At 42.0% G+C, this 27,012-nt stretch overlaps 1 protein-coding gene across 2 annotated transcripts in view; it reads right to left on the reverse strand.

The window, feature by feature from the left end:
• The window catches only part of tenm1 (teneurin transmembrane protein 1), a 168,695-nt gene that overhangs the window by 23,764 nt on the left and 117,919 nt on the right, over positions 1–27,012 (reverse strand). For both annotated transcript variants that reach the window (XM_061048927.1, XM_061048928.1), the window contains exons 22-23: positions 22,865–23,097; positions 3,352–3,506 (exon numbers count right to left, since the gene is read on the reverse strand). In XM_061048927.1, coding sequence (XP_060904910.1) covers positions 3,352–3,506; positions 22,865–23,097 — 388 coding nt within the window. The remainder of the gene's footprint in view (positions 1–3,351; positions 3,507–22,864; positions 23,098–27,012) is intronic.

Raw genomic sequence — 27,012 nt, forward strand, 5'->3', positions numbered from 1 at the left:
TCAAATGAGAGAGAAGAGGGTTCACTTTGAAATCCCATTTTAAGAGGTGGAGAGATTCATCAAGCAGGCCTCACTCTGTCCTTAGCCAGAGAGGACACGCATCAAATCTCTCCTGCTCATGATATTGAACTTTGCAGTGATGGCAGGCAATCACTTTTACAAGTTAGGTTGAGCTGTACAAAGAAATGGACTGGCTGAATCAAAGTCAAACTGAACCAAAAATGTTGCTAAAAAAAATCAATACATAGATTTGTGGTGTGTGTGTTTTTGTTACCTTGGCCATTGAGCCTCTTAAATTGGTGTGGAGGCAAGAATTTGGACGACCAAGGACACTGTTGGTACTGGTCAAAAATGTTTGGCCAGGGACTTTAAATACAGTATATAAAGTATTTCAACATCCAGATTGGGGTCTGCATTTTTTACTGTTTACAGGCTATCATCTGTGATTTTAGCTTACATTACTCCATTAGCCTGTATATTTGTTACTTAATCATTCAATCAAAGTCATTCATAAACAAATCACTGCAACAATTTTCTAACATTATTTACAGAGACCAAATATCAATCCACCATAAGCAAGCGCTAGGCAACAGTGGCAAGGATTACTTTTCTTTGAACAGGCAGAAACTTCGGCCAGAACCAAATTCAATGTGAACTTCCATTTACAGCGACAGGATACTTTACCTCAAGATCTGACTCACTGGGTAAAGAGGGCTGATGTTACAGGTCTATCCAGTACCATCAGTGATGATGGTCTGCTTATTTTCCATCATCTACACAAATGGATTGATGAAATGGAAACAGCTAATCTTGGCTAGCTAGTGTGTAGTATTGTGCATTCACTTCAGAAGATATTGAAATAACATAATTTCTATTGGCTGTTAGTGTAAACATTAGCAAGTAAGGCTAATGAGCAACCACTGTCCTAGTGAGCATTAGCTAGCATGCTAGCTAGCTTGCACTTTTTTAGAGTATTTCAAACTAAATAGCTCAAGTGGTCCCTCCAAATGTTGAAGCTAGCTAAAGGATGGATTGCTATAATAGACAAATAATAAACAATAAACAAAATATAATTCACACATTTCCCCCACGGGGATCAATAAAGTTTATCTTTATCAATAAAGTTTATCTTTATAGCTTCTTGGTATATATTTCTCTGTGTTGATGTTTTTTGGTTTTACCAGATAGCAGTGCAACATAGAAGAAATATATCCACAGGTATTTCAGATATGTTTTTACCCTCTTAATGAAAATGCTTAAATATAAACAATAGCTGAATAATCTTCGCAGGTTTATTTGCTTTACCTTAAAGTAAATTCAATATTAGCCTTTAAACTATAAGCTAAAGTCATCACTTGTTGGTTCATTCTGTAAAAATGACAGCAGAGATGTTTGTCTCAACATAGCTTTAAATGTTTTCACTATTAGGGCCTGTGTCCATTGGGCTTTTTTAGTGCCAGCTTCTTTTTTTAAATGTTCCCGAGGAGGAGAGAGTGTTTGCAGCAGCAGGCGGCTGCCCGGGGGAAAAGTCGCAGCACCCAGCGTCCTTTAACTGAGCGCTCTGCCTTTTCTGTGCAGCCCCCTCAAGCGCTTCTAGTGTAAAATCAGTCTTCTTTTCAGAAGCTTGTTGTTGACGTCACTGCTGCACTTTTCAACCAGCCAATCATTTAGTAGATCAAGAGGCACTCATCACTCGTCTGATCATAACCGCGATAGCGTACCATAATTATTATTAAGCTAATCATCCTGTAAAGTAGGATGGCAATCATCGTCTGTTTGATGCTCATGGTGAAGGCCAAAAAACGATCTCAAATATAAAAGGTACAGTTCAACGCAACAGAGCAGTATCAGTTAGCGGCTGTTGTCAAGAGACTGTTGTCACAAAGACAAGATGCAGCCAGCGCTTTTCTGCCCGAAAAAACTAACTAACCACCAGGTGGACACAGGTCCTTCCTGATGCAACATTAAGGTCACACAAGTTTAGAACAGTGAACACTGATGGAGGATGAGATGAGTTGTGCTGCAGACGCTGAAAGATAACAAACAAAGGATAGCCCATAGACTGTAAAAAATACACCTTGTGGCCGAACCCTGAATGACATCCCCAAAAGATTACTGCAGGGGGCTCTGGAGGCTTGTTGATGGCAGTGGTGATGCTAGGGGGCCCCTCCAATCAGCGTTCACCACCTTTCTTATTTCTTAAGTTCACATCAGTATTATTATTTTAAAATAGAACTGTAAGGAACATTAAGAACCATGTCATTTCAAAATATGACTTTGAAGAATGAGTGAAAAAAAGGGTCAAAGAACAAAAATCAAAATGTAATGCTAGCAGAAATAATGTAATTCAAGTTTCTCTCCCCCATATTTAAGGCTAGATGAGCAACATTCAGTCATTTACTAGTATATGAGTGAGTGCTGTAAGAGGGGGCCCCCTTGTTTGTCAGCGCTTGGGGGCCCCCTACTGGCCTTGGTTGCAGTTGCCAACCTTGCCTGTTGACAAGCAGCGCCTCTGGTCGATGGCGGCCGTCATGATGGAAATGTTGTCTCAGCCTAACTTTCAGACAACCTAGTGACAGGCAAAGAGCTGCAGCTCAAGCAGGATTCAGCCTCCTGACTGTGCCCCGTTCTCCCGTTCATAAAATCAAAACTGAGGCGTTATTAATCTCGTTTTTATTACCAGGCTGTACACATGTTACTTTCTACTGTCAAAACTCTCTTTTTTAAATGGGGTGTATATGTGCAAACACTCAATAAACTGCAGGATTTTGCACTTCCGCATTGGCTTCATTTTTCAACACCGGAGGCTGCCGCCTGATATTCACACACACACACACACACACACACACACACACACACACACACACACACATACAAGCACATACACGGGGACTTGAATCCCTATGTGTGGGCAGAGATCACTCTATAGAGCCAGCACTTCATCTATAATTCATCTTGTGCTCTAATAGGCCTGATATAAGTCAGCAGCAGTGATCTGAAGGCTGGCTGATCAAATCTGCGCAGAAGCTGTATTTGGTCTCTTCAACACTCCTCTCTCACACACACACACAGACACCTTTAAGAAGACAGACAGAGATGCTGAGTGGAGGCCGGCTTATGTAGATTGACAAAACACAAAAGGACTACAAAAGGAAGCAAACATTAATTATTTGAGATACATTGCCTTTCTGATTTATAATTGTACTTGGGCTACACAAATGTTCATGTCTTACATTTTGACAGATTATCTTAAAAACATCAAAATGGTGAAAATGAAACCCATTTCAGAAAAGAACAAGGGGCTCTAGAGTGTTTCCAGTCCTCCAAACTCGACTGCTTCTATTAGCTTACCTGGCTGATGTCCATGCGTGCATCACAGCTTAGCGGCTGAGTCGACATCAGTCCGTTTGAGCCAATCACAGTGGAGAGCAAACCCCTCTCATTAATCTTCTGAATGGTGGTGCCATCCACAAAGTAGACAACACCTCTTTTATCCACTGCAATACCTGGACAGGCAGAGAGAGAGAGAGAGAGGCAGAATGAGCTTTGGGAGATGACAGAGAGAGTGAGTTGGGGTGAGAGAACAAAAAGGAAAGAGGTGAAAACGGGAAACAGAGTATGAGAGAGAGAGCGAAAGAGAGAGAGAGAGAGAGAGGAGATAGTGAGTGGTGAGCAAGAGAGAGAAGTAAAGTGGAAAGAGGAGAGGGCTTCGGAGAGGCATCCAACTCAGTTAGACATTCAGCTCAGCAAGCGGCTGTCTTATCAAAGGCGCTGCACCACAGAAATGTAATTATATTTCCATTCCCAAGACCACTAAAGGGATTAGAACAATACAACTGGAGGAAGAAGTTATTTGTCACATTAGATGTGAGCAGAGAAGCCGCATTGAACTTTTGACATTAGGCTTCTGCAAACGTGCATTATAAATGGACATACATGTAACAAACACACAAACTCTCCTCTCCATCGAGCTTTTAGTAGACAGCGAGGAGAGGTAAGTCCAGGTATTAAAGGTCAGGGCAGACTATGAATCATCTGTTATGGATGAGGAGCGACCTTCATCCTCATCTCATCACCATACAGAAAAAAGAAAGCCCTATGACTTAACTCCTTCAGCAACCATGTACCACAACTTAAACCTCACCTCCACAAATTCTCATGGTTGCTTCTACTTAGTATGTGCAACAATAAGCCATATTTCAGACTCATGAAATAGCATTGAACTCACTTTACCATTTAAAAATACATTTTGTTGGTGGTTTATTATAAAGACATGTCAAGTTAGGGATTATTTCCCTTTATCTTGAGTATGCCTCTAAGGATTTACAGGAGACAAACGCCTTCTTGTATACAACCTAGTCATGATCACTCACGTAAATAAAAGGGTCTCACACTGTTAAACTATTCAACCATGAAAAATTCCATGGTTGAAAAGGATTGGAATATTTGTGTGGTCTTAAAAGCTGTGCACATTTTTTTTCATCCACGTTCAGGGTATCAAAGCAAAGATCAAAATTAACATTCCAACCTTTTAAAGTAAGTACGGCAAATATGTTGGCAAAGATACAAATTGAAACATTTGTATTTTGCACACATAGGGCAACACAAGCATTCATGCAGGCCAACCGATGAATTAAAGTTGAATATTTCTTTTTCTTTGACTTTTTTAATCTCCTCCAACACCTGCAAGAAATCTTAAACTTGAGCTGTGTTCACAAGTGCACACCTGAACATTTCAAAAACATTTCAGGCAGGCTAGGTGTCCCTGAATTCTTCCCGAGTCAGTTGTTTACACATGCACGTGTTCACACATGGGGGACGACGACGACACATTTGTGCCATGTCCAATGAAAGACATGGAAATGGCACACAAAGCCAGAGTCACACACAGTGATGACATTTGCCTTTCTATCAGTGCAATGTGTAGTTCACAGAAAAGTGTTATTCACAGACTAAACAAAGAGCAGAGGAGAACATGCGGGCTCACTGAAAACATCAGTTTCATTACTTGGTCAGAGATTGCACCGGTTTATATCCTGCGCAGGTAGCAGGATATAAATGTCATCTTCTCCGCCCGCCATACATTTTGTTCCTTGAATATCACCTGCTGTGTTCTCACATTTTCTCCACACATTGACAAGTTAGAAGGAATTCTGGCAGGAAACATAACAGGTGAAGTTAAAGTAAAAAACATTCACACATGCACCTCCCTCTGAGTACCATTAAGACATTTCATGAGATTTGTGTGAGTGTGAAAACACTATTAGCTCCAAATGATCCACAATGTGCTAAAGCTAGTCATTCACTTTTTGAGACTTCCCTTTGGCTTTGGGCAGCACCGTACAAAACAAAACCACTCCTAAGAGGTGAGGTAAACGGAGTTGGCACATCCTTACTAGTGTTGCCCTTTAAAGAACACAAAGTCATTCAGGTCATTTTTTATTGAAAATATTGTTAAGTGCAACTTGAAAATGCATGAAATATTAAAAAATGCAAACCCAACTATCCTCGGGCACGGCAAGGTTATTTTTTCTTCAAATTACTTCTTGTTTTTAGTTTCTCTTTTAATATTCATGTTTGCCAAATTGTATTCAACCAACAGAGAGACCTGCAGAACAGAAGCCGGTAAAAAAAAAACAGTGTTGAGCATGTTTCTTTCAAAAGACTAAATGAATACTAGTTATGAATTTACTTGATTAGAAAAATGGCACTTTATCTAATTCTTGTAAATTAACTTACCGCTTTGCTTCCTGATATAATGGACTTATTGACCCATTTATCTGCTTTCCCTGCATGCTTAACACCCTTTTAAGAGCTCTGACTACTCCAAAGTGACAGCTCATCATAATAAAAACTGAAAATTGAGCGACACCACCAGTACAGTTCTAACTATTCCTCACTCATTCAACCCTCTTGTCTTGTTTTTGCTTTTAATTTGTCCCGTCAGTCTTTCTTTTTTTAAACTCTGTCATGCTGGATTATGTGTTGATGTGCCCGTGCTCTCTTTCTGAGCCTACGATAAAAATCACCGTTGCCCATTTCTCCCCAGGCAGCACTAAGGTCTCATCCTCCTTGACATACAATCACTTTCTTAACACGTGATTCCGTTCAACATGTGCACGCTCGCACACAACAACATGCAAACACAGCACACCAACGCCGCCGCCCAAACTAGATTCGCAAACGTCCTCAAACCGAGCAACCCTGGCCCGACCCCGCGAGTCATAAATCGTGCAGGTGGAGGGGAGGTGGAGAGGGGTGGATGGGTAAGGGGAGGGCCAGGGTCAGTGTGTTTCCTCCAGAGGCCAGAAGGTGAACTGCGGAGTTCTCCCTCCTGGCCCCTTCATCATCCCTCTGACACAGACAGATTACACCACCCACACAGCACCCCCCCACCCCACCCCGCACCCCCTCCGCCCAACACCTTTCCATTCCTCTTGTAGCTTCCCCTCGCCCTCCATCCTCTCTAACTTGATCTCCTGCTCTCTTTTTGCTCCCTCTACACTCCCTACTTTTTATTGTCGTCCTTTGCTTTGTTTCTGTTGTTGTGTTCACTCTTTGTTGCCCTTTGTGTTATAAGTGCTAATCAAATCTGTGTCCTCTGAACCTTTGATCATGTCTTGGCTTGGATTTTTCTCTGTTCAGCCCATTTTTGTGTGCCTCTAGCTTTGCCATTTCTCACCTTGTCACCTGGCATTATGCAGGAGGGACGTCTAAACCCAAAGTAAACCTACTTAGGACTAAAACAAGGAAAATTATCTCGCCATTTTTGGGTCCTTCCTATATAATTTTTTTTTTTTTTTTTAACAGATTTATTTTTTGTGTCTTTATTCGAGAGACAGGACAGTGGACAGAGTCGGAAATCAAGGAGAGAGAGAGAGAGTGGGGAATGACACGCAGGAAGGGAGCCACAGGCCGGACTCAAACCTGGTCCGCCCACTTGGAGGACTACAGCCTTCATACATGGGGCGCGCGCACTAACCACTGCGCCACCAGCGCCCCGGGTCCTTCCTATTATACTTTCACTTTAGCAGCCATTTCTACTGGAAACCTAAACCTGTCCCTGATCTTAGAGCTCATAAATCCTGCACAAGGACATGAAGAGGCAGCCAGGACTCTCTCTCCATTCTGATTTCTGTTCTCTCCCTCTCTGTTTCTGGATATTACTCTTCTCTTTTGGTACATTGACTTCCCTTTATACTTTATTCCTTGCCTTTGTTTGTGCTTTTCTTACATGCTCAGTATGCTCTGCATGGCTAATGCTCTCACAAGAAGCTCCTAAATAGCTGCCAATCTATAAACAATAAATACAGGACCAGGCTGACTTATTCATCCTTGCACAAACATAACAATGAAGAACACTTGCCTATTATTGCTTGGCATTGGCAAAAGGATTTACACCAGTTTATGTGTTGTTTAAGAGTATTTCGCAGTCTTTATTGAAAAGGTGGGAGATTAGTCCACATTTTCCTTGTCAGGCGCTGGATTTCCTGCTGCGTGGGTAAATCTGTACGCTGCGGGAATTCACAGCCTCCCAGTATAGCCAATGGACACTCACAAGACATCAAAAGATTTGCCGTTTCTCCCTGGGTAGACCTGGCACGCTGATACTCATGTTTAGAGGCTGGCAGACACAACAGTGGTGTAATAATTGAGATAAATCTCAACTCCAGCGGGAGACGGACATTTGGCTAAAGTATGGACTGGATTTTTATCATCAAAGGAAAGTGAATTAGACTGAGTTGCACTGACCTTGGAAAAACAGAGGGAAGAGCGCGGGGAAGAGGGAAGGACAGGATGATAAAGTAATGCTTCTCACATTCGGCTCAGATTTAGGGAGAAAATGCAGCCGAAGAGAAACAGACAGCACCGAAAGAGGTGTGAAAGAGGAGAAAGTCGGTGAGGAGACAAAGGGACGTGATGAGGAATCGCTTCAATTAACTATTACAGGCCAATCACTCTCAATCAAAGAAACTCTTCGTTCTCCTTCCTTGTCAAAAGAATATCCGCCATAACGGCCCCCTGTGGCACTGCAATACAATCCAATCTGATTAATGCCTTGGAGAGGGTCTAAGAGAGCATCAGTGTTGATTACAGCTATTTGAAGAGAAGGAGCCACCGGGGATTTTACAGACAGAGAGCGAGAGGCAGGTGAGGAAATTTGTAAGGTGAGCTATGAGATGAGGTTAGAAAGACTAATTATGACAAAAGGATTTTGATTTTGTATCTTTTTAGCAGCAAGTAGACAGCAATGTTGGCATCATTGTGGGATATGGTGTGTGTGTGTGTGTGTGTGTGTGTGTGTGTGTGTGTGTGTGTGTGGGGGGGGGGTGCATACTGTCTGCAAACACCTGAGCCCTCAAGAGTGCAGGAAGTCAGCCTGCTGGTGTTGTTCAAGTTTCCCTTCTACCGTTCTTTCACCCTTCAAATGTTGACAGCAATGCTGCCAAAGAGCTGCCTCTATTGATGAAAGCAAGCAGAATGTAAAGAAGAAATGTTTTACAGAAAGAAAAAAAAAACACATCACAGTCTGTCAGTCGGAGAAACAACCACTAAGAGCAAAATAAGCACATATTCTATAAAGGGAACCTTTTTTTAAGGGATGTGTGTGTATAGAGGTTGAATCATAATCTTTGATTGTACAGAAGTTCCATTCACACCTGAAAACTTTCATAACCACCACACAACCACAGTGTACACACACACACACACACACACACACACACACACACACAAAGACATTGCCTGAGGAGTAAGTCTTTCAGCCTGCCCTCTCATATCCCCAGGCTCAGTAGGTGTTAATGATATGGACTGACATATTATTACCATATCTAACTGATGCGAGCTGTAGCTGATTATGGCTACTGGCAGTCCTGTACAAAGTAACGTGTGTGAATGGCAAGTGAATATAGACAGATGGACAGTTTCACCTGCACAAGTGGCACCGGTGAGGGACTCTGGACATAAATAAAGTCAAGTGAATTAGCTGGGGGAGGCCTGAAGGTTTTGCTAACTGCTACAGACCGACTGTAAACAAGGCTGAACATCACACTGTCTGCAAGAGGCTTCAGCTGACTGTGTGGCTTATTGTTCCCACAATGCTGTTGGTGTGTAGAGAATATGTGCGAATGTGTGAGCATGTCACCTAGTGCAGGCAGCATGTGGGTGTGTGTGCAATGTATGTGTGCAGTGAGGTAGCTAGGCGAAAAGATAAGGCATGGCAGTTAATCACATTGTGCACATATGCAAATATAGAGCGGATAAATCAGAGTGTCTGCAGATGAGAAATTCACACTCCTGCCCACGCACACACTCACACATACACACACCAAGACACATAGGCAACTTTCATAAAGATACTGAGCGTGTCCATGTGCACGGAGGGGGGGGGGCACCTGTTCAATCAAACTGAGCATTGTGCATCGTGCTGATTTGATGAGTTCATGAATTTTGATGTATGTGTCAAAGAATGTTTGATTTCAGATCAGCTTAAAAGATGTCAGAAACATGACCTGATTATGCTAGCATCAGTCACTCTTCTGTATCTCATGACATGCACATCTATGAACCGCAGTACTGTACTACAGGGGCTGTTTCCATTGGCTTTTATTTCCCCCCTTATCAAAAGCTTGTCATCAATCAATAAAAGATAACACCATAAACGAGGACGGGCGTGTATTTCTGGTAGATCTTTGGTAAGCAGAAATAATTCATGCTTCTTGTAATTAATTATTCATTAAAGCCCCACAGAACAGACAGTGGCTTAGTAATTAAGTCTGAATCATACACTGGCTCATCTAATTATCAGCCACTATAAGTTTGTTAACATATTAACCCGCATTAATTAATTATTGATGGCTGCCTTTTTTTTTTTATTAGCTGCTAGTTGCAACATATATGGCTAGACAGACGTTGCAGTCGTGCAGAGAACTGGAGGAGATATTGCAATAGTTGCATGCAAATTTTTGTGAGAATAAACATTTTTTTGAGAAAAATATGCGACTTGGCGGTAATTGCCTTGTTTGATAGCAAAAAGAGAGATCCAAAGCAATCACAGAGGCAGCAGACAAACTCAATTATAAAAGCAATTGAAATGCTTTGGACTAGAAAGCTCCATGAAAGGCTGAGGGGTTTGGATCAGTGCGGAGCGTCTGCAGATTATGTCGCACTGTTTAGAACATCAAACAAACACAAGGAGGTCTATCAATAGAGGCTCTTTTACCGAACATGCCATCACAACGACGAGCCAGCAAGGCTCTGCAGTGCTGGAGAGAGGAGGAGATGGGATCAGATGGGAGGAAACAAATGTTTTCACGACTATGAAAGTAGAAACGAGGCACTAAACTACTATAGATTGCAAATCTGTGTGTGCAGCTTCCATCCATACAAAGTTTCCCTGAATATGAAGACATCATAGGAGCTGAGCCAGAAGCAGCTCCAGCGCAGGCTTCATCACAGAGAGTTGGCTTTGCAGTTGTTTCTGATATTCTTCCACATTGTGCAGGGGAAGTGTGTGAGTGCGTCTTTGGAGGGAGGGGTCTGGCCACTAGTCTCTTGAAGAGCTGCAGGTGATAATCATACCCAGGTGCAAACATTTACTGGCTCTGTTGTCCCACCATTCCTATAACAACAGCTCCCCCCCCCCCCACCTCTGCACCATCCCTCCCTCCTCTCACAACACACGCAGGTTCAATTGGACTGCCAAGCTGAACTCTGTCTGCCACCATCACTCCACTTATTCATCTTTCTGTCAGTGTGTTTAAAGAATCAAGGTAGGAGCAACTTGCATGGGCACAAGTTCACTATCTCCCCCCCGCGTCAGAGCAATCCCAACCCTCCCCTTACCGTAACAAATGCGTCAGTGTGGTGGGAATTCACCTAGAGTAAATGTAATGTATTCCTCCACAGTGGCAGGGCTCCGCTCTCCTGTCAGCTTGCCCGGCTCCCAGTGGAGGTTGACAGGGCCGGCTGCCAGCAGTGACCATCTCGACCAGTTAAAGGGACGCGCGTGTCACATTTCCCATGATCACGCTGATGTTGTCAACCTGACATGCCCATAACAAGCCACCCATTACTAACTCTGTGTCCCGTCTCTGGAAGAAGCAGAGTGGACCAAGGGACCCAGATGCTGTCACTCAAAAACATGCATGCACAAGCACACTGGCTGGCACAAATATGTTGCACTTTTTGATGCGGAGACTCCGCCTTTGGCCTTCAGCCTACTTCTCTTATTGACGCAGGGTTTCATCACACACACAGTGAGCTTCAGTAATCTCTTAGAAGCTACCCTACACACTCCGACTACAAACAAGGAAGCTGTCAGTCTCTGTAGTGTTCTCCCTAATACATTACTTGAAAAACAGGCGTTTTACAGGTAGAGCCTCGTTTTAAGTCAGCATAAATTTGCCTCTGCTAAGCACATTGACTATTTTCTTCAGTTCTTAGCAAAGTTTGGCAGTGGGCCGACTGTTTCTTCACTGAATGTCTGAGTCCTCTTGTGTCCCGTGGAGATAAGGATGCCGACAGGATACTTTCCATGAATTATGTGTTTTTTTGAAAATGAGGCTGGACACGTCTTGTTTATTTGTCTCGTAAACAATAGAACTCTAGTCACATGACATTGTATGACACTGAGTTCACTATACTTTTAGGTGATCACCGAATTGTTTTTTCTTGACTTTTTTTGACTCAAAATAACTGTTCCTTGTACATATAGTCAGATCGAGGTTAGTGAGCGTGCCCCATGTATGGATGCTGTAGTTCTTCAAGCGGGGGGCCCGGGTTTGAATCCGACCTGTGCCTCATTTCTCACATGTCATTCCCCCCTCTCTTTCTCTTTCCGATTTCTGACTCTATCCACGGTCGGGTCTCTAAAATAAAGGCATAAAAAAGCCCAAAATAAATCTTAGATCAGATCATCCTGCATGTGACTGACATGCTTCCTGTTTTAAGAAAACATTATTGGATCAGTAGATGCAGCGGGTTGCAGAAACAGGTAGTCAGATGTATAATTTCTGCTTTTGTTGTATCGGGCAAAGGTTGAGATGAGATTCATGGTTGTAGCACACATGATTTGAAATCTTCAGGCCTCTGTGTCGGCTGGTCTACTGAGAACCCACTGAATGTAATGTGGACCATTTTAGTCAGTCAAAATTATCCACTGTTTTGAGTTTTGTTGAAAACATTTTCAGAGTTTGACAGCCGAGCTGTCATTCTGTTTGGATGGAGCTGTCTTATCATATTTCTAAAAACGTCTTCATGAGAAAAACAACATTGTCAAATGCTTAAATTACTTATGTCTACATTTCCTGACAAGCAACCTCTGGTGGTACTGAAAATAATGACTACACTGATGAAGTGTGACCTTGTTGTTATGCAGAAAACCCTCTTACAGAGACTGCACACTAATATGCTAAGTTTGACATTGCACAGAGCAACATTGTTTTCAGTGAAAGGAGTAGCTGTACTTTCCTGGCTGGCTGTGTTAGCTATTCTAGCGTGAACTTCATGAATTATCCACTTGGCTTTACACCTAAAGTTTTACAAAATTTACATTTCTGCTCAAAACTGGAAATGAAATGAAGGCAACAATTCCACAGTTGGAAATAGCAAATTAAGTTAATTTTGTGCATCCACACATCTTTCAGATTTTTCCCAACTGTATACTGAATTACAACATGGCTCAGATTCACAAGGCTTATTGATGATGTGAATTGTTTCATTCCAAGCATCAAAGCCTAGCTGCTTTGTAGGTCTTTATTCCTCCAGCTGCTTTATATAAATCAGTACCCCTTTAAGCATTCTCTAAAAAAAGATTAGAGCATAAAGAGAAGACAAAACACAGTCAACAAGTGTCAAAAATAAATGATAAATAGACTTGAGCGTTTTTCTAGTCTTCTGAATACTCAAAGCCCTTTTGTCACATTTACCCATTCGTTCCACATTCATACACTAATGGTTAATACTGATGGACACTATGTAAAGTTTCATTATTAACTAATCCCATTCATATGCTTTCACGCGCAGCTGACACTGGGCAAAAAAGAAAAAAAAAGATGACGCAATTACAATAAATACATTCTAACAGTATTTAAAAATATCAAATGATAAACTTAAATACAAACTATGAACACCGAGAAATGGTTTGTCAAAATGATTGCACAGCAGGGACCTATAAGAATGTTATTGAATTACTTATATTCCCATTCACATAAATATGTACCAAGTGTACAAATTGCCTTGATAGAAATTGGCAAAACTTAGGAATCAATAGTAATAAAACAATGGTAAAATGAAAAATATGGTAAATGGACTTGAGGTTGTACAGCACTTTTCTAGTCTTCTGACTACTCAAAGTGTTTTAACACCACAGCTCACACCTACACATTCACACACTGATGGTAGAGACTGCTGTGTAAAGTGTCATTAATAACTAATCCATTTATACACACTCACACACTGATGACGCAGCAGTGGGAGAAACATGTTGTATTTTCTTGGTAAGTAAAAACTCTTTAAAATGAAACTATGACGTCTGATGACCATTCTATAATCGTAAGCTAGTTCACAGCTCTGAATCACGGCAACACAAACTGAATTAGCCAAACTAAGCGGTTGTTTAAAAGGACATTTTTATTTGGGGGGCAGCCTTAATCATTTTACAAGACAATGACAAGTTAATTTGTCATTTTGGTATGTGATCTTGCTGCCCTATATTAATTACAGCCACACATTAGGAACTTCAATCTCAAAGTGAAAACCATAGTTCAAGATCACGGTCCACTTAAGAGTTCTCAGTGAAAACATGTCATCTTCAGTGTGTGATTACTTCATTAACAAAAACTGACATTCTCATATCACAATGAAATGCTGTTTGAAAGGCTTTTCAGCTTGTTACGGTAGTGAGTGACTAGTTCTAAGATTCCTGGAGTGCTGTCAGGAACACTTACATCAGTAAATATAGAAACAGGACCTTGGCTATATCTCTGCAATTTCTCCTCCAATCATATGAAAATTGCTCACTGGCTGGACAAGTCCTCAGTGTACCTGTGTGCAGTATGCTTTGCTTGATGCTTTGCTTGATGCTGGCCTCCAAATTTGCCTCTGGCAGCTTTATTTTCAGCATTAGTTTTTGGAGAAACGAGTCACCGCCAGAACTTCATATTGCGGCTGCTCAGTGATGCATGTCTGCTCCACAAACCATTGCCCCCTCGTCTAATTATCATGGATGCTGCAGTGAGAAAACAAGCTGTGGTAGAAATAGCATGACCCAATGGCGTCTCTCAGATTTGCATTATCATAGAGTATGCTGCTGTTTGTCTTGCTGTGTGATTAATTCATGTGTGTATCATTAATGCAGGAATGTCCAGGGGCAAAGACAAAAGCTCGGTCAATGTGGAATGAAACACAGGAGCGGGCTGTTAAAAATTGTGCACACACATGCACACATGCTCGCACACAAACAGAATAAGCTAAAATCACAGAGTGACTTATCTGATGCCCTTGTTTTGAGAAGTAGTGCTCTGTTTAAACCAACAGAAACAATGATAGTTGACCCTCTGAGAGGGAAGGCAGCCACAGGGCCAGTTTAATATGCAGATGAGGTGTGGGACTGCTACGCTCTGCAGGATTTAGAAACAAAACACAGAGTCCTCTCTTTCTCTCTGTCATTCTATCCATTTGATTTCTTTTCCTCTATCCTCTATTTTCCTCCATTAATTTTTATTATGTTTTTATTCTCAGTTGCGCCCACCTTTTCTCTTGTTTCTGAGCTCATACTTTTCTCCTCCAATTTGACCCCCCCAACCCTTTCCCCTCTATTTTGTGATCAACAATCACTGTGCACTAAATGACAAGGGTGCAAGAGGAATAACAATCATGTATTCACTCCAAAGTTATAACACAGACCAGCTGGCAGAGAGGCGATCTCCTAACTTCACTGCTGCAGTGATCATATCCAGTTTGGAAAGCGGCAGATTTCTGGGAGAGAAACGCTGGCTGGCATGATAAGAAGTGTGCATTAAAGGACACCACCACTCATATGACTGTACTGCTGGAGGAGAAGCAGGGGACGGGTGTTTGCTGAGTTAATGGTTTGAGCACAGGCTTGCTGACAGCATCGCATACTTGATCCACACTGATGAAACAAACCGGGAAACTCTCCCCTGCACATATGTTTTAAGACATTTCTATAAATGAGAGAAGAGCTCAACGTGTGAAGTTATTCATTTGCCTAAGCGGCTTATATGTCAACCCCCAGCCAAGGCAGATACTGTACAGCATGAAGGCTCTATTGGTCTGTGGTTAGGGGCTAGGCACACGATGTGCCATGTGAAGAGTATTTACCCCTAGCTGTGGCTCCTTTTTTAAACGCCTTGGCTGTTCAACATGCTAATAACCACGACCGGTTTAAACCCCACGGCTTCATTCAGCACCCCAGCCCTGCTATCTCAACTCCAACGGCTTGCCTTGCAGCAGAGAGAGAAGGGGGCAAATGTGTAGTGTTAGTCTGTGTGGGGAAAAGAGAGACACTGAGAAGAGACGGAAAGAGAAAGCAGAGAAAGAAAGAAAAAAAAGAGGAGAGAGAAAGCGAGAGAGAGAGAGGCCAACGGGGCAAGAGGGAGAAAATACGGTGGCAGCATGTCAGTTTCCGATAAGGGCATTAGCCTGCCCCCTGTGGGCAGGAGTGAGAGACTTCCACTGCATGCGCTCACACACACACACACACACACACACACACACACACACACACACACACACACACACACACACACACAAACACACACACACACACACACACACACAAACACACACACACACACACACACACACACACACACACAAACACACACACACACACACACACACAAACACACACACACACACACACACACACAAACACACACACACACACACACACACACAAACACACACAAACACACACACACACACACACACACACACACACACACAAACACGCACATCGTTCTCTGTGGATATCAGCTTTGCTGTCTGTGACTAGTCAACAAATAATAGATAAGACCTGCACATGGCAAACATCAACAACTAAACTCTCAATCACTGGAGTCACTCTCTGTCCAAACCTACACAAGAAACAGACGCAGATGTTTTTGCATACTTTTCATAACCAAATATAAAAAGAAAATCCTCCATGTTGTGAACAGAAGGAGTCCAGATATGCATGCCAAGGCTGTGGGGTCCTGTGGGACAGACACCGCTTTCATGTCAGACATGGGATCCATCCTAAATGGAGCAAGGCCCTTTATTTACCGAGCTAATTGACTGCAGAAGCAAATGTGGAGCCAGCTCTAAACAATGCCCCAGATCTTGTATTCATAAGTGAGTGTTTGAAGGACACAAGATAATCCCTGCAGTTTACACTATGGAGAGACTATAAACTTGGAGAACAGCAGTGCGCTCAATAGTGCTGCAACATTGTTGGCCGAATTAAAATTATGGATTGCTATTTAACAACTGCACGCCATGTTGTCACAATATTATCTATGACAGTAGGCCGAGTGCTGCTATATCAACACCGGGGTTTTGAGGATGATTCATCGCCGAGGAAGGGGGAGGGATAGAAAAAGAGATGGAAGGAGGGGAGAAAAAAGAAGGAAGACTCTAATTTGGAGCGGGGAGCTCACCAGAGGACAGGAGACAAGATCAATGCCGGAGAATCACAGAGCCGCAGCTTCAAAAAAAAAAAAAAAAAGAAGAAGACGCGGACAGATATTTCTCTGTGAAGTCTACCACTCATTACTATTGGTAAGAGGGTGAGGGGAGGAGGAAGAGTGTGGGCTGTGGCAGATGGATGACAGGGAACCAGGGGGCTCCAGGCAGAAATCTCCAGAGCCTTTATAAGAGCTGGTTAGTCAGAGCACAATGGCCACAGAAGAGTCTGTGAAGTGAAGTGAGTCAAAGAGTATAAAATACCTGACCGTGCGTGAACAGGAGGAGCTTTGGGAGAGAATATTCCATTACTGTATAAAGGCAGAGACACAGCATGTTCAGAGGTAAAAGGGGGGCACATACTCTGAGAATAAAAGTCTTCAGATCATCTGTCAAATCATAGCCGAATCAGCTCCAATCTGGTTTTTCTCTTATCTTCTTCTATCCCTTTGGATCTTTTGGTTATCGTTTTCCTATCTTCATGGACAGGAAGTTAGATCAAACTCTGCTACCAAATTTGGAGCTACTTTGTGTTAACAGTAACATTTGAGGAATAGAGACACTTCTCACACTTCATTTGTTTATTGTGGCTCATATTGACCAGCTGTCTGCCTCCAACATCAGACCGCGTCGCACGCACACGCCAAGTGTGAGTGACAGAGGAGGGCCATGTAGAGCTGTGGGTGTAGCCTGAGTGACAGGCCTGTGGCTAAATCTTCTGCGCAACCTGGGGACTAAGAGGTGGCCAGGTGTGTGGGCGTGATTGGTGATGGCAGTAAACAGATTAAGTCTTCTTCCTGGCAGCAAATGCTTTTTTGTGTAAATGTGAAACCCACAAGCCCCGTGTAGTCCCGTAAAGGCCATCCCAGACTACTACAGCTAATGATACTGGCTCTATAGTGGAGTGTTTTCAATGGATGCTGGGCGGCAGAACGGAAAGTGAGCGCGGCAATCTGCGATTTTCTCTTTGAAGTGGGAAATGCTCTGAGACAACAGATGCAGCAGAAGACACTCATCTACACAAACAACCATTACAGAATGATTCTGCACTGTTTACGTATGAAAGCACAATCAATTAAAGCATACTGTTATTCTGCCATGTGAGTTATAATTATTAATAGTTATAATTAAGAAAGAAAGAAGAAAGGGTCTGCACTCTACTGCCCTTCTATCATCACACTCAGGGTGGTGTTTTGCTGTATATATCTCATTAACCAATCCATGGACACAACGATGATGTTGATGAATGATTCTGCAGATAATCTTCTTCCCCTGTGCATCATTTGCACCTCCACGTTAAGTCTATTGAGGGGATCATACAAACTAAATGTTCTGCAAAGAAACCTCGACAATCAAATGTATTCATATGAATTATTAGCAAATCATAAAAATGTAGGTAAGAGGAATAATGAGCGGCCACATGATGAGAAACTTGAGATGACATCAATCAAAGGAAGGTTTACACTTTCATCATCAGTAACATCGAGAGGTAATTTAATTGGTCTGATCATTAGCGCCGGATTGGTGCAAGCCACGGTCATTAGTGCGGGTTCAAGCTCTAAGTTCATTTGTTATTTCAGTCACAAACAATGCAGTGGAAAAATTAAAAAAAGAAAACATGAAAAAGTGGAGCTGAATGCAACATTGTTCATCATCTCTCAACGCGGCAATGCTCGATTTTTGAAGTCAGACATTTTACTACTCCACCCTTCTGCAGTAGAAGAAAAGACCTCCCTACTCCCAGCCTTCCTGTGGGTGACAATGCTTTATAGATGACAGAAATCAGAGCAGACCAGTGAAGGCTCGTGTTGCTTCCAGGCAGGGCAGAGGAAGAGATATAAAAATGTGGAACAACGGCAGAGAAGACGCATTGAACCCACTCCTGTCAGCTAATAACTAGGGGTATAATGATTAACCAATTCAAATCGACACTCCGGGCTTAATGTCGGAAATATATGTGCATTAATTCAAATAACTTGATCTGGGCTAAAGCCACGAGGGAATCAGAGCTGAATCTGCCGACTTCTCTGTATTAGAAAAGTTAATATGACAGGCGAATTTGGGCTTAGTATCAGCACCTACAAGTGCTATTTTCTCCAGTCAAGGGAAGCCATGCTTTCCCTATTACTCAGGCGCTTATTGTCATTTTCATAAAAAGATCTAATTACTTCCCTTGTCATACGACCAATTCTATATTTTGATCGTGTTCTCGAGGCCAGCTTTTTCTCCATCTTCACAAGCAATGTTTGGAATTATAGAAACAGAATTCCTCGGGATAGAAAAACGTACAATCACTGGTGTGTTTGTGTGCCGTTCACTGAGCTGCTGTTCTACAGGCTGGTTTGGTCATAAAAGAGATGAAGGGGGCTGTGTGGGTGTGTACACACTATTCTTAAGTGACATCTCGCTGACTTCCCTGTAAACATCTGCTCGGATCTTACACTCACCTCAAACAGGATGCATGTTAGTGACATTAAGGACTATCAGGTATCCTGATATCCTGAGGCAGTTGAGACATGTGTGAGAGTAAACTGACTTAGCATGACATTACAGCAGTTTTCTTGCACTACTGCTGTGTCCTCTACAGAATTTCTGAGCTCTCAGGAAAAAAAAGGTTTTAATTGCAACCTATTGACGTGAGAGTCACACACAAGAAGAAAACTGGCAATTACAGTAACTTTGATGTGACACAAGCTCAACATGAGCAGAAAGCTAACCAGACAGACTCAGTGAAAACAATGGATAGTGTGCATGTGTAGGGTTGTTTGTGTGATGTGTGTGTGGTGTGTGTCTGTGTGTACACACTTGGTGAACTATTGTGGCACTTTGAAGTTGTAAATACACAATACTCAAAAAGCAATATTTGATTATATACTTTTGACAGATTTTTTTTTTCATATACAAGAACAGTTTTCATGATACGATATGATGCACTTTATTGTCCCCTTGGGGAGATTTGTCTTGGACTCAAAGTGCTGCCAAACTTTTAGTGGCTTCCAAAAAACAACCAAAACAGTCAGAAAGCAACAGCATGTGAGTCCGGGTCGCAAGGAGGGGAACGCCACAGGATTAAGTATTGTTTAGTTGCTGCCATGTACAGATGGCATGACACCTTCTCAAGTTAAATTTTAAAACTTGGAGCTTTGGGATCCACTCTGATGGTAATGCTCAATAGTGAGTGTGAGGAAGTACGAGTTCCTCGCTGTATTCGTGGTTAAATTCTGATTGTCTGTAAAAACGATGAAGCAAACACGGTGAGGATGTGAAGAGCCATCTTTTCCACCGACGAGGGGGCATCTTTAGCGTGGACCTTTGTTGTGCAGAATGTGACACGGTGACAGCCAGCTTCTTGCAGAGACGTCTTTTGTTTCGAGCTCAATCAACTGAGTTCCTTAAGAAGCTTTACTAACCCTGAGGCGGATTCTCTGTGCTTCCATCGAGAATTCTGTGACACCTCTCGACAAGAAACAGCTTTCAATCACTCAAAAATAGAAGTCTGAAACTAAAGTCAATGAAAAAGATTTGGAAATGATCAATCAGCTCTTTGAGGAACATTGAAGAATTATCCTTCTGGTTTGTTTCTAAAGCTGCATGCCCTCCCATACGTTGAAAGATCTCTCGCTGCCTCTGAAAGCAGACACTGCAGACACGAGGTCACACTGCATTGTCTCTGCTCTGAAGCTTGACATTAAGGTCGTTGAGGTGGGACGCTATCTGTCACAAATGTAACAGCTTCCATTTACTCTCCATTTTACAAGAACTCTACAAACATTTTGCCTTCCTTCTGCCTTCTCTTCTCCCCCCCCCCCCCGCTCAGACATAAAAGGTCAGACTAGGCTGATGGGTAGATGATGCCTTCAAATAGTTGACAAGTCACATCAAAGTTGTCATTACTTCTGAGTACATCGCACACAAAACTGCTCGGTGGATTTCGCAGTGATATATCCGACAAGGGCGGTGAGTTTTTAAGCGTTAGATGGATCCTCTCTCCCCCTGTCATGGATGGTCATCCCTGTTGATTCATCCATGGCAAGTGAGATGAATGGGGCCTTTTTTAACGCCATCAAAAAGTTGCTGGAGCAAATCTTTAGCGAGAATCTCGGTTCGTCTTGCTGCAGGGGAATCTAAGCGTGGTATCTGATTTATTTTCTCTTTCAATTCATCCTTCTGCTTTCCTTCTAGCACGGCCTCAAACACATCACTCTTACACTCCTTCATTACTTCAGTGTTCAAAAAGGGCGTCTGGTGTTTGCAGAGGACTCGGGCTGCTCTCAGTTAACGCTGCAACCCAAATTCTAGCTGTGTCATTGGTTCTAAATGACTCTGCAGGAGGCTTGATTTGACTAAAGCTGGTTCAGTTTTGTGGTTATCACCGGTGTTGGGGCGATAGTTTTCTTCACACAGGGTGAATAGGGTCTTAGTGGCATTTTAGACTGCCACTGTTCCCTTACGCAACCACACAAAGTCCTCCTTAAAAGCACAACTTTTTCCTTTTTGGATCTGCTTGTTTGAAAACATGCCATTTGAATGTTTCCAGCACAGCTCGTACATCTGAATTTTTTAACACTTTGTAACTGCAAAAGGTAGAATAAGGACAGGTGACATAACATTCCTCTTAGTGTCAGGAGGGAGCAGACTACGGTCAGTTTGCCAGGAAATGTTGTTCTCGCTTCAGAATAAATTGGACTGCACTTTTGTCTGGCAGACATTTTGATTTGTTGTAGTAAGAACAACACAGGTATAGCACTGACGATGACCTCATTCCAATGGGAGTCTCGGTGAGCCATGACAGTGGGGTCAGAAAGCAAAAAACCAGGCTCCTGAAATTGGAACACCTGAACAAACTGCTGGCATGATTATGAGTTTTATTAAGCCCACCTGTGTGTGTTTTCTCCAGCTGTGTCTGATGTATTTTGGCCCACAAAGCAGCCACTATTCTATTTTCATTAAACTAATGTTTTGTAATAACTAGTTATTTTTCAGGTAAATTGCATGACACAAACAATGATTTACTTTGAATAATAATCCTTAAAATGGGGTTAAATGGTGGATGAATCAACTCATTTAAAGATAATGATGATGAGAGGTTCAAGCAGAATGCATCCATCAATCCATCCCTGCTGGTCTGAACAAAACAGGCCGCTGGTGGGGATGTGCACGGACGCAGCAGGGCCCTTAAACCAATCTAGCATTATTTCAATGCCACAGAATATCTTCATAATTGAGTGCTTACAGTTAAAATTGTATTTTACCGATTTTATGAAAAACAAAGCTTTTAATGACCGTGTCTTTAGTCAAAACATAAAACGTATAAAACTCTGACTCTGGTGTTAGGATTTTGCTTCAGAGAATTGATATCCTACATTCATTAATTTGTATTTTAAAGGGAAGGAAAGCGGCACTGACATTCAGAAGAGAAATCTACAAACAGTAGGCGTGTGTTATAATTATTCTATCTTTGGCTCTGACAGAACAGACCATTAGTTCATCCAGAGTTCACAGTTATACATCATTCATAATGTGGACAGTCAGTCTGTGGTACAAGTTTTTAGATTTGATAAAAGGACAGCGACGCACAGAGAGGACGTGAAACTGTAGGCTCTATATAGACACAGAGGAATCTAAAGGCAGATATGGTGAGAAAGTGTGAAATGGGATCACAATGCAGTTACATAAAAAAAAAAAAAAAACATATCACACATGATAACCACTTTTTTCACATGCTCTGATAGACAAATGACGCTCAAAGCACACAATGTGTCAGAGAGAGTTTGAGGGTTTTTAAAGGGACTTTAATGTTATCAGGATTGGAGCTTCTGTCATACTCTTGAGGATCCCAGCAGGGATACTGAACGTAGTGTAGGGATGTGGTGAAGCACATGAAGGCTACCTGGATTTTTGTCATAAATTTAGGAAATTATTAATTTATTCCCCGTCAGCGTAATGAGCTGCTTCGGTAAAAATGTGTTGACCTTCGGAAAAAAACCCTAATCCTGCTGCTAGGTGTATCAAGTATTGTGAATACTGATCCGTGACTACTGATCCCAAATCCTGATGTACAAGCCTTGAGCAGTGATACAAAAAAATGTAATTCATGCTCATGGCTACCGTGTGTAGGAGCTGTGAAGTGACTGAGAAAGTGTCTTCATTAGACGTACTGTCTTTAATCTCTTACCTCGAGGGTTGTTGAGTGCAGCCTCGGTCGCCTTCCTGCCCTCTCCGCAGTGGCTCTGGTCAAAAGGGAGACACTGCTCCCCTGTCCCGGCTACCACCTCCAGGTTACGAGACGGATCTTTAGGCTGCCCGAGGTTCCTCACCCGGTACACTCTGCGACTGCTGGTGTCAGACACGTAGAGAACCTCTCCCATTGGATCCATGGCCAGGTAGTATTTATGAGCAGGACTAGTGCTGGAGAGAGAAATGGACAATGTTTACGGCAGAAAAAAGAAAGAAAGAAAACACAAAGAAGGTCATGTTCATTTAAAAACAGCAGAGTGCACATTTTTCAATGACTTTGACATGACAAAAAAAAACATTATTTCAGTTCAACTTGAATGTTTTACAAAATGATTCCTTTTTTAAATGTGTGCAGCCATAAAACTAGACAAGTTTAGGCAATGATTTTACTCAGTGTTAATGATAAGACATGATGATAATGATAAGACAACATCAGTTGTAGAAATGTAACAGCATGATATCATCACATTGAATAGCAATCAAAAGAGTGTGTCATGATGCCTGTGTGCTCACAAGAAGAAATAGCACAGATGCTCATGACCACACTGGCTTACAGAAACGTGTATCTGTAGGTTTGTTCAGAAAAAAAAAGTGAAATGGGTTATGAAACCCATGTGTAAAATCAGTCTTAGATATGGTCATTGTTTGTTATTACTAAGTTAATTCCCATGCAGCAAAAGCAAACCAAGAGATTCATCTTCACATACCTTTCATGTTAGTCAGAAAACAATACAGTTTCCCCCCAAAACTATTGTGAATGATCCTTTCCACTACTAGAAATAAATCAAGTTCACAAGGTAAATGATGGCCATTGATCCCCCCAGCTAATAACCCACTCTGTAATACAGGAGGCCAAGACTGGATGCTGGCTTCACCGAATGACAGTTCTTCAAAGAAACGAGAATGTGGAGCAGTACTCTTTGTTAAGATCATAGACTGTAAATATTAATGGATGAAGCCTGAGTGACGTCAGCCATCTGTTCCTGCAGGGGGCTCAAGATGGTCATCTGCAACCGCCGCCATGCTGGATATTCTGTCTCAGCCTAACTTTCAGAGGTCAAAAAGCTCCAGCAACACTTGTAGTACAAAAATCAACTTCAAGCCTTTCACTCTTCATGCACCTTGCTAGTTGGTGAGGTTGTGCCAGAAAATCCCGGTCTGCTTCTTCAGCCTAACGACAGGCTGAGAGCTGGAGCTGAGGTGGGTTTTAAACCTCTTGACGAACTGTTACATCGCGCCCACCTGTCAATCAGGTCAGCTACCTATGGATAACACTTATTATTCATAAAATCAAAACGGATGTGTTTGAAGAACTAATCAGACGTATGCATGTTGTTTTTTGAACCAGGCTGTAAACATGTTAATTTCTGCTGTTAAACAGCTTTTTTAATGTGGTGTGTTCACACATTATATACACTTAATACCGTCACAGTAACTTCCAAAAAAATAATTCTAGTTATTTATACACCTAATATGTGGTAAATTCATAATGCAGTACTGCAGTGAAAGGAAGTTTGATTCTAAACTTCTAAATAAATAACTTTAAAATGTATTTATTTATTTGTTTATTCGACATGGACATACAGTAACATTGGTGCTGTAACATTTAGCCGTGCACGAGTCACAGATGCACTGCTCTTAGTGTTCTTAGCTAAATACTAATTTGCAACACCTGTCCACTGGAAGCTTTTAAAATCACACACTAATTTTTTTGGTGAGGAAATAACGGAGACCTTACATCAGAGCCTCTTGAGTAAAGACAAATACATTATATAATGCTCAACTAATAAAATGACTTACAATGAAAAGTCAGAGACAAAATGAGCGAGCTGATATTTTTCTTTTTTTTTAAAGTGCTTGTTGTTTTTTTGTTCATCATAAATGTGCCCTGGTGTCAGGCGGAGTTCAGGAACATTATGTAAATGAGTTTGCTGACTGGATGAAGTGAAAAGCCTCATTTATGCCTTTTATAAATCTGTCCAAGGCTGCTTTCTCTTTGTGCAGCTTTTCCATCATATCATGCACTGGTCTGGGCGTGCATTATGAGAAGACTTTGAGAATCCTTTTGATAAACCTGCTTTGGATTTTATTACAGGTGATAGTTACAGAATGTTTCTGAGGCTTCATTTGATGCTGACTGCACTGGGACATGGTCCAGAATACAACACACTGAAATGAGAGCAACAGGAAAAGATGATGCACATTAAGGGTGTGGGGAGGTCCATGACCAGAATAAATCCCAGAACATTCATACAGCTAAATTTGGCCATGGCGAAATGAGCCATGTGGAGGTTTAATTGTCTATTATTCTGGTTGCTATTGTTAGTTTATGAGAGGTGAGAGTGGACGAAACGGATAATAGGATGGGAGTCTATTCATTGTAAAGCTCAACATACAGCATGTTGTATAAAGGAAAAATAACACACATGGTACAGGCTATCTACTTGTCATTGTGTTTTAATAAAACTACCTTTTGTCCTCAGTGTAAGCCTCAGGCTTGGGTTAGCACACAGTGAACACTGACTTCATTTACCCTGATATTGACTGTGAGCTCTATACTGTACTTTGTGTAGGAGGGTGGCGACCCTGTGGGCACGGATCTGTGCAGAGAAGAGTTGACTTTATTCAGAACATATACACTGCAGTTCAGTAATTACATTTAACCTCTGAAGTCGTGTGCTGTGTTGTGTAACCGAGACTTAAACGCTGTTGTGAAAAAAAGTGTTTATGAATTTTGAACACTTTAACTAACCCAGAGCTAAGCGATTTCTTTGTTGCATGATATCTTATGTCAGCCAGGTCTGGTCAAAGGCATCCTGCCAATTCAACTCAAAGACGGCCTGTAAAAGGCCTTTTGTCTTCCTTCTAAGTAAAAAAAAAAAAATCTTGCAAGGGAAATAACGAGGTCAGGGGAAATATCTCTCATGTCAAGCTTTTGCATGTTTCTAAATCAAAAGTACATTTACATTACTCACAGACCTAAACGCATTTATTTTTTAGGGTACTAATAGGTTCCTATTATTTCCTGTTTGCTTTTGACAGCAGTTTCATGCTGGGAGGATATTCTGCCCCCGCTAACCCTTATCCTCTCCAAAGAGAAAACTTCCCTCTGATATTAACCTGAACCTCCTCACAGCCCAGAAAGAAAAACACCGCTACACAGGCAAGGGTGCTGTCAGTCATCTAGTCCATTAAGTGCATAACTGTTTACAGAGCCCTGCACTGAACTGCACATACATAATTTAAAACTTGATCCTCAGAGAGTTATTCACCGAGTTTCAAAGTGTGCCACTGCTCAGCGCAGAATATCATATCTGTCGGGCCTCCACGTACCACAAGCTGAGCGTGGAGAATATAAGCGCTTACAATACACCTCACCTGTCTTTAACTCATTTAGATTCTCTAAATATATCCATCCAGTGGAGGGGAAATGAACAACAATAACTACCACAGCAGAAACAACCCGGCTCTCGCCTTCCTCGTTCCCTCGACACATAATAACAAAATAATGATCAGAGTTGATAGACGCGGTGATCCAACTGTCTTTCTGAATCGACCGTCTGGGCTCTCAGATAATGCTGTATAGGACTTCCTCCCCTATTTGCTCGACTCCTCACTCAAACTCTTGAAGGAAAAGAACAGACAATGGTTTTGCAGTGAGTACATCCCATATTGTCTCCCCTTAGAGAGCACCTTGTTTTGAAGGCCTGTTGGCTGATAGGCACTTTGCTGGGAAGAATGTGGAGGGAAAAGCTTTGAGAGCTGAATATGGATGAATAATTAATGTATCTGACTTGGAAGAACAATAGTATAGAATGAAAAGAGAAACACTAACATGCTGCTAACAGTAAAAAAGCTGCTTGCGGGAGAAAAAGAGGCAGGAAGCAGGAACTGAAGGGGAAACCTCCAGGGCGAGGAGAGGGCATCCAAAGTGCCTTCAGAAGAATCCAGTATAGCTATGGGCTAAGACCACTGGTCCCAAGTGTTTTTATCTGGTTCTAACATCCCCCCCTCGAGCTCCGAGATTTATTGTAGTACCACTTCACAGACACGAGCTTTCAGGTTCTTAATGTGGCCTTTGAAATC

This window comes from Labrus mixtus, chromosome 10 (genome assembly GCF_963584025.1).
Source record: "Labrus mixtus chromosome 10, fLabMix1.1, whole genome shotgun sequence".
In the NCBI taxonomy this organism is placed as follows: Eukaryota; Metazoa; Chordata; class Actinopteri; order Labriformes; family Labridae; genus Labrus; species Labrus mixtus.